Source organism: Cajanus cajan, chromosome 9 (genome assembly GCF_000230855.2).
Source record: "Cajanus cajan strain Asha chromosome 9, NIPB_CcT2T_4, whole genome shotgun sequence".
Lineage (NCBI taxonomy): Eukaryota > Viridiplantae > Streptophyta > Magnoliopsida > Fabales > Fabaceae > Cajanus > Cajanus cajan.
Window position 1 is genome coordinate 22,227,910 of NC_138525.1, and position 8,906 is coordinate 22,236,815.

Genomic DNA, 8,906 nt, shown 5'->3' on the forward strand with positions numbered 1-8,906 from the left:
TTTATGATAAATATTACATATTATAACACAAAATTATTTTCATTTATTAATAGTTTACTTTTAAAATGTTAAAAATTAATTAATAAATAATTATAATAAATAAAAATTATATAAAATAAAAAATTAAAATAAATTCCTAAAAATCTTTTGTGTTTACGTAATATTTAATTATTTTTTCCAAACTAATAAATTTACGGTATATAACAATTTGCCATGAATGTCAAAATAATTTTTTTTTTTATACTATTTGTGTATAGATTAAACTCCAATTGTGTGGTTCAGTAGTAGGAATTGATCCGCGCTTACGTTCGAATCCAGTATAGATTATTTATTTGTTAATTAAATTAAAAATCATTATTTTTAAGGAAACAATTCCACAACTTATGTGTTTGATTGATTTTCTTATTAAGTTAAGAAATCCCAAAAATATTTTTTTAGAGATGTAATTGATTAATTAGTTAAATGCGTTGAACAAGATTGTTGTTGGAACAAACAAACCATGAAGATAACTTGAACCAAAAATTAAACAGAATCCACTCTGTTTTCTCACCGTTTTGTAACTTTGTCTCCTATCATCTCTTCAACTTTCTCTCTCTTCTCTGTGCCATTCCATTTCTTCCCTCTTTCCTTCTTCCTTTGGTACTTTCTTTCTCCGCCTAATTGCATACTTTTCCATGTTCAATAATTCTCACCAAAATCCCTACCTTGTTCCGTGTTTGATTTGATTAATAATATCAAGATCCAAGCACAAAGTTTGTGTCTTAATTTTTTTTTATTTTTTCCTTTTGGGTGAAACAAAGTTTGAGTCTTTTTGGGAAATTTATCTGCTTTGTGATATTAACTTCACTTTCTTCCTTGTGGGGTTTCTGTGCAGATTAATCTTGAGGAGTGTGTGATTATTCCGAAATGACCCCACCCCACTTAGTGTTATGATAACTTGGAACCTTTTGCACGCAAGAATAAGCTGTACACACGCAATAGCTCTATTATTTCTTCATTTTTTGTTATTGGTCAAACAAGCTGTACCTGGGAACCCTGAATATTCAAGCTGTGATATGGGGTACCTCAATTCAGTTTTGTCCTCTTCAAGCCAGGTTCATGCTGCAGAAGATTCACCTGTCAGCGGAGGGGGCCTCAGGTTTGTATTCTATCTATCTTTCTCTAGATCTAGAATTGGTTGAACATGCTTAAGAATTGGCGTGTTTATTTAATGGTTACAGTTATTGTTGTTGGTTAATGGTATTCTAATATTCTCACTAGGTAGTTTTATGTTGAATTCTTTTGTCTGTTATGTTATGTCCGTTATGTTGTATTACTCATGCGTTTCTTTGCAGATTTACTGTCTCAATTGTGTTCTTGTTAGTGTTTGAGTTTTATGATCATGGGTCACGAGGCAAATTTTTTGGGGTTTTTCTTTGCATAATGAAATTATTTGAAGAGAGGCCTTGCCTAATGTAGAGTAGACCTGGTCAATCTTTGTTTTGTTGAATATAATAGTCAAGTTCTGGTTTTTAGCTTTCTTGTTGGTTTATGTATTTGCTTCTCTGTATCTTACAGGCTATAAATTATACTGGATAATGTTGTATCTGTATTGTACTCCTACAGGAATGAATACCCTTAGCAGAATTTTTTTTACTATGACAATAATTGAACATGGATGGTGATTTATGTGCATAATTCGATGGTCTTAGACGATGCTAACTAGTCTTTCTTTATGCTTTCTGTCTTTTGGTTGATTGAATGATATTATTTTGGCGTAATTTGTTGTGACTTGTAACTGCAGTCAGAATGGAAAATTCAGCTATGGCTATGCTAGCTCCCCTGGCAAGAGATCATCAATGGAAGATTTTTATGAGACGAAAATTGATGGTGTTGATGGTGAAATTGTTGGCCTATTTGGAGTATTTGATGGTATTCTTATATAATTTTCTTATCTCCTTGTCCTTGTAACTTTGCTACGTATGTTAAGAAGGTGCTAAGATGAGGGACTGATTATAGTTGTACATTAATTGGAAAACAATGAACTATTGCATTTTGACCTAATAAAAATTGATTATTTATATTCCTATTTGTTGTTTCTTTATGGATTTGTTTCTATACATGAATTTTCCCTCTCTATGTTATTGTAAAATTAATTATTCCAGGCAACTTTATAGTGGCATATGTGGATGCTTCTATACTTATCGTGGAAATTTAGGGGTGTTTATGGGTTAGATTGTTTTGAAATTAGGTAAAATTAAATCTGAATTAATTATATTTGATTGATTGGTTTGAGTTTTTGAAAATCTTTTTCGGCCAATCCAACTAAAATTGGATTGGTTTGGTTTAGGTACTAGGTTATGATAAAAAAATGTTATTATATTTTTTCAAGCTTATATTTTCATTTATTGTCTGTTTTATATAAATATTTAGTTTTATTTTAATGCAAGGTAAAAATATTACTTGTTGTCTAATAACTAATTATTTATTTTATTTTAAAAAATTAATTTTTCTATAGTTATGATTTTACATATATCATTAATTTCTTTACCTAAAATATAATAAAAAAATTACACAATAAATGTGACCAAATTAAGACATTTGATAACATTAGATTTTTTGATACATTTATTTGATAACATTAGATAAGATCATAAGAAAATTAAAATAAATGAAAATAAAGAAAATACAAATTTTGAAGCAACATTTAATTGGTTTTGTTTGAAAGAGTAAAGAACCAATAACCTAACCAATTCGAACCAATTTAATTGGTTTGGTTTGGATTGTCATGTTCATTGGGTAAAATAGTAAATCCAATCCAGTGAACACCCCTACCTGGAATGTTTGATTGTTCAGATTGGCTATAGTACTATTTTCTGCACACCATGAAAGACTTCACTCTGTAGGTTTCTCATCTAAGTAACCTGTCTTTGAGCGTAATTTCCAGAGGCTTTAACCATTGTCTTGTATTTTCTAGTATTCTTTATTGTGATGAAGTACCTTCATGAATTCCTCATAGGAGCATTTATTGAGTGCTGAGTTTTTCTTTATATAGCATTTCATTTTTATCATTTAATTAAGCATGTAGGAGTTATACACTATTGGCTTCATGTAACCTATACTCAATACTGTTTTATCAGCTAAAAATGTAGAAGGTAGCTGTAACTTTCTTGGTTGAAACTTTCAGGCCATGGTGGTGCTCGTGCTGCTGAGTATGTCAAGCAAAACTTATTTAGCAATTTGATCAGCCATCCAAAATTCATTTCTGACACCAAATCTGCAATAGGTTTGTAATTTCACACCCGTGACATAGCATCCCGATTTTCTCCAATTTGATAAATCTTGAGAATAATTTTTATTTTCCTTCTGCCAAACTGTTTTTCTCCACAGCTGATGCCTATAGCCATACCGACTCTGAATTTCTGAAATCTGAAAATACTCAAAACAGAGATGCTGGATCAACTGCTTCCACCGCCATTCTTGTTGGTGACCGTTTGCTTGTTGCAAATGTTGGGGATTCCAGAGCTGTTATATGCAGGGGTGGAAATGGTAAGGCTTGTAGCTTTATGGTCATGTATTTGTAAATACACTTTTAGTTGCATACATTGTATTGTGAATATGTTTTCACATGAATTTTGGTTTTATGATACCTCAGGATATCATAATAATTGTTGTTATTGTCAAATGGTTCTGAAAGTTAGTATTGTGCCAACCATATGCATTTATGCTAGGTTTCTCCTGCTAATATCCATATTCGAGTCATCTCTATTGAGGCAGAAATATATTGAAGTACTTAATTTGTATTGTCTCAGCAGATTTACAATCATTAATTAATCATTTTTACTATTGTCTGTCCATTTCACTTGTATTTACATGTTTAAGGACTTTTATGCACTGGTATGCTATTAAGGAAACATTAAATGTGTGAAACTCTACAGACTGAGTGCTAAGTGCTACATATTTATTTTAGTCTTATCTTCATATATAGTTTAATTTCGAGTGTTTAATGATGGACTTATCATAGTTCGTATGTTGATGTTTGCGTATATGATATGATTTTTTTTATTTATTATTTATTATTATTCCCAATACCATAATTGGCAATTCTTTCTTTCTTGTAAATGTATCTTGAAAGATTATCTAGGCATCATTCATTGATAAGATATTAAGGGCATTCATTTGGTTTTATATCTGCATTGTTAATGATAAGTAAGGATGTGGATGTGAATGGTGTCTGTATTTGTATGTTGCAAGTTCTTGCACTTATTGCTGATAATTTTTTATTTTTAGTTTTAAACTTCGAAAATTGAATGGTGACTTAAACATTTTACTTTCCTATTTTTGTTTCCTCTAGCCATTGCTGTTTCTCGAGATCACAAGCCAGACCAAACTGATGAGAGGCAAAGGATTGAAGATGCAGGTGGATTTGTTATGTGGGCTGGTGAGGTCATCTTGCAGTTAGCTTTCATTATTTGATTTTTAGATTCATCTTGTTTGTCTCTGGAAAATTTAGGCATTGTGTTTTACAGGAACTTGGAGAGTTGGGGGTGTTCTTGCTGTTTCTCGTGCATTTGGTGATAGACTCTTGAAGCAATATGTTGTTGCTGATCCAGAAATCCAGGTGTGTTTCTAATATGGTGAATCCATTCTTGGATTTATCTCAATCTGTGTCTGTACAGGGTGTCTGATTTAGTATATGGTTTACATTCAGAAGCATCCATTCAGTAATTTGGAGAGAGAAATCACTGCTTCAAATGAGAAGATGAAAAAAAAATCAAGCTTAAAACATGCTTAACTACCTGTAAAATATATTAAAAAAAATCAGAAATAGCTTCCTACACATAGGTTTGTCATTACTATTGGATCCTGCTGCCCAAGAATTTGTTCTGAAATTTTTTGACTGATTTGCATGTTGTATATTACCATGAATGTGGTTTTGATTTTATGCATATTTGTTTATGGCTTCTTTACATATTTGGATATTCCCTAAACTTTATTATGGTGAAAAAGTACAATGAAGAGATAAATCTTTTATTGATATACTTAAGTACATTTAACCTTGAACAATAGCATGTTAATGCTTTTTGAGGAGAAATGCTGCTAACCATAAGAATAATCTGTAATATAACAAGTCCATATTAGAGAGATGTCTCCATACTGGTGTTTTTTCTTGTTCAAATGGTTTTAAGTAATGAAACATGTTTGTGCTCTTGCAGGAAGAAAAGATTGATAGCTCTCTTGAGTTTCTTATATTGGCCAGTGATGGACTATGGGATGTTGTCTCGAATGAGGTTTGCAATGATTTTCATTTCTTCCACTTTTGATAACTATAGTACATTTCCGGCACAAACCATGAAAATATAATGAGTTAAACCTATCAAGAACCCTGGAGTTTGTTTATTTACCTATTTTTAGGTGCTTTTACTGCCATGATTTGATAAGGTTAATAACTTCTTTCTGAAACATGTGGGTCAAAGATTTCCTTCATGAACACAAGAGAATCCACCAAAATGTTTCATGTTAGAAACCACCATTTAAACTAGAAACCAAGGACTGATCCTCTCTCTACCATTGGTATTGTGCCATAAAAAAATATCTATAAATTCTGCGCAACATGTGTAGGTTCATCTTCACCACTATAAAGATATGATGACCTACATGATGTAAGGTTCAAGAAAATTAGCTAGCTATCACTTTCCTAGAAAAATTAAAGACCAACTAACGAATCATATCTGATAAACATGTAATTGTAAAATGACAAAGCCAAGCTCTGAAGTCTTACTCATCTAACTCCCTCAATCTTTCACTTTTCTCCAGGAAGCTGTTGCTATGATCAAACAAATTGAGGACGCCGAGGAGGCAGCAAAGAGACTGATGCAAGAAGCATATCAGAGAGGTAGTTCTGACAACATTACATGTGTTGTGGTTCGTTTCTTGACAAACCAAGGTGCTTCTTCTCATAATAACTCTGGCTAAGTGTCCTTCGTTAGAAGGCTAGTGCATAATCTGGTGATGGATAAAAAAAGATGGGATGTGACAAAATCAGTTTGTTATAGTTGGTCATAGGCACTCCTCGTAGCTGTGTACCATGCAAGAATAGAAATGAAATTTAAACTCACTATGGTCCTCTCTAGCATAGAGTTGTTGACACTATATCTCACTTCCATAATTGTGTCTTATTTGTAGCCAGGAAAAGTAGTTGTGCAAAGAGTTTACGGTGTTTTAATTGCACACACATGACATGCTGCTTGTAAATGTGGTGTTGATCTTATTAATTCCTCCACCTCCCAAACAAAATACTTGTGTGCTTGGTTGATGTTAAATTTAATTCCCCCTTCATTGTCTATCTTGGTTTTTCCAATGTTTAGTCCCATCCCTTGTAACAGTTACACACCCTTGTTCTACTTGCATTATGGTTTTTATCAAGTGTATAATAATATAAATCTAATAAAGTAAGTGTTCTTTCTTTTTCCCTTTTGTGACCATGTTTAACTGTTTATAGGTGTTTGAATGATTTGTTGTAAATTTGATTTCAGATGATCTCGATTTTGCAAAATTAACTTTTGTTAAATATGAGTTTGAAAAAAGTGATTTATGTTTGGAAACATTTATTTCAAAACTTTATGGTAAAATTTAGTTCAGATTTTTTTCCCATTAATGCAAAAGCTTTTTCTATGCAAGCAGGCTTTTGGAACTAAAATTGATTTTGCACAAAAATAACCAAACAAAGCTTTTTCTCCGTTTTGGAGTTCTAAACCGTAAAACCAATCTAGCTAATAATTTTTTCCAAGTGGGTTATTGAAGAGATTAATGAACTTGGAAAAGGGTCCACACCCACACCCACACCCATTTGGGCTCATTTTTCCTGTACAAACCTGCACTTTAGAAATCAGAATTAGAAGATGACTATTAGGGATAGAGGCTGAACATGAAATCCATATAGGGGTTTATTTCATAATTTTCATCATGAAATTTTTGTTATACGTCAAAAAGGAATGATTTGTCATTTGTGTAGAGAAATGGACTCAGAAAATCATATTGTCGTCAAGGCCGCTTTTGCTCTTACGTACGACGAGCGAACAAATAATTATCTTCATAGTCCAACACATCACACACATGTATATTGAATGCAGAGTGCCAAAAGATTCAGTCAAACATGTTTATACTTTTATAGTTATATAATTAAGAACAGTATTTTTTATGGAAGCATATTCTAATTGGAATAACTACAATTGTTAATGTACTCTTAAAAAATGTTAAAAATATAGTAAAATAGCATAAAATTTACTAATAAAGGAGTGCTACTGTGCTAGCGATACACTCTTTCCTTTTAACATACTTTCATTAGTTATGATTTATTGAAAAATACAAAATTGAGAGAGATTAAATAAAATGTGTGACTCACCAAAATTTGTGTTTTCCACTAAATAAAATGTATTGCTAGCATTTTTCTTTAATTACTAATATTCAGCTACATAATTTAAAGAAGCATATTTACATATATATATATATATAGAGAGAGAGAGAGAGAGAGAGAGAGAGAGAGAGAGAGAGAGAGAGAGAGAGAGAGAGAGAGAGAGAGAGAGAGAGAGAGAGAGAGAGAGAGAGAGAGAGAGAGAGAGAGAGAGGAATGGAGAAAATGGCAAGCAAGCTGAAGCCTTATATAGTAGAAATTGTAAGCACAATTCATGCCTTGCCCTCCAAGTCATGGAATAAAAAATAAAGTGAAACATAAATAAATAAAATGTGGTTATGGATTAAAATACTTGGAAATTGCACTACCACCAACCACACCGGGGTCCCCAATAATCATTTTCTCACGATGTTTAATTTTATATATATATATATATATATATATATATATATATAATTTTGCCTTCTAACTATTTCCTGGTTGAGCTGGTGTCGGGTCAACAAAAGCCGAAGTTATGTAATATAATAGAGACAACGTGTTGCGTGTGGAGCACATAAACAAAATCATTTTTATTGATCTATAAAACCAACGTTATATCATTATGAATTTGTTCAATTTGGCTCACCTAACTTTTTAATTCATAGTTGAATCTTTTCTTTTCCAAAATATATTTCACTTTACAATAATTAAATCCATATATCTAGAGGTAAAAACATGTTAAGTGAGACAAATTTTAGAGATGATCTATTTAATGAAAACAAAGTTTGAGTTTGTGTATTTAGTTAAAGGAAAAAATTATATACAACTCTTTAAGTGATTTTCAAGTTATTTTCCAATTAGAGTTTTACTGCAATTTTTTTACCATATAGATTATTGAGACAAAATTCTAATCTTAATAGATGAACTAGAGTACCTATAAAAATCGTGTCTAAGTTTTTTTCGCTATTGATAGGTCAACAAAATAATAAAATTTGAAGATAATACCAAAATGTAAAAATAATGTAATTTACATAATGTATAGGAAGTTTTTTTTTTTTTTTTTTTTTTTTTCACTTAAGTTATCATGTGATATTAATCACAGAACATGAAGTAATATGAGTATAAATATGATGTAACAACTTATGAACTACTTAGATTAGAATAATATGCGGTAAAAAAAAAAAAAAACTTTTAATGTAGGTGTTACAACATGAAGTAATTAATCACCCACAAAAAAGACTTTATCTATTTAATTAACAAGTACATTTTGAAAACACGTGGGAAGCGCAAAAGCCACACAATCACATATTTCTGTGTCTCCACGTTGAACCTCAAACAAGCACATGCTTTTTTCAAGCAAAAAGGTTTGGCAAAAATCTAGTTTAAAATCGTAGATTAGTATATCTCCCATGGAAACATTATTGTGTCATTCCCATTATCATTAAACAAGTTTCTATACGACTACATCTTGATGAGATCATTAATACTCATATTCAATTTATGAGTATAATTCACTTGTGTCATTTCTTTTGGT

The 8,906-nt window shown here is 31.2% G+C and overlaps 1 protein-coding gene and 1 long non-coding RNA gene across 3 annotated transcripts; one reads left to right on the plus strand and one right to left on the minus strand.

Annotated features, from left to right (window-relative positions):
• The first annotated feature begins 480 nt into the window (after positions 1 to 480).
• LOC109788581 (putative protein phosphatase 2C 59) lies at positions 481 to 6,452 on the plus strand. 2 transcript variants are annotated; one of them, XM_020347344.3, is made up of 9 exons: positions 481 to 639; positions 875 to 1,138; positions 1,784 to 1,911; positions 3,167 to 3,265; positions 3,370 to 3,528; positions 4,334 to 4,420; positions 4,509 to 4,600; positions 5,196 to 5,270; positions 5,797 to 6,452. In XM_020347344.3, exons 2-9 carry the CDS (start codon positions 930 to 932, stop codon positions 5,953 to 5,955), a joined length of 1,008 nt encoding a protein of 335 aa, XP_020202933.1. In that variant the 5' UTR covers positions 481 to 639; positions 875 to 929; the 3' UTR covers positions 5,956 to 6,452. The 2 variants fall into 2 exon arrangements, with proteins under 2 accessions (XP_020202933.1, XP_020202934.1); XM_020347345.3 differs by having other exon boundaries at positions 500 to 752.
• Positions 5,255 to 5,900, minus strand: LOC114915114 (uncharacterized). Its single transcript, XR_003802999.2, has 2 exons — positions 5,762 to 5,900; positions 5,255 to 5,633 (listed from the first exon to the last, which is right to left on the minus strand). It is a non-coding gene; the product is annotated as an uncharacterized LOC114915114 (long non-coding RNA).
• Positions 6,453 to 8,906: the final 2,454 nt, after the last annotated feature.

What these genes read in the sequence shown, in the direction of transcription:
- LOC109788581 (XM_020347344.3), top strand. Translation starts at nt 930, where the DNA reads ATGATAACTTGGAACCTTTTGCACGCAAGAATAAGCTGTACACACGCA. An exon ending in TGGATTTGTTATGTGGGCTG is followed by an intron (nt 4,421 to 4,508) that starts GTGAGGTCATCT and finishes TGTGTTTTACAG; the next exon opens with GAACTTGGAGAGTTGGGGGT. An exon ending in TTGCTGATCCAGAAATCCAG is followed by an intron (nt 4,601 to 5,195) that starts GTGTGTTTCTAA and finishes GTGCTCTTGCAG; the next exon opens with GAAGAAAAGATTGATAGCTC.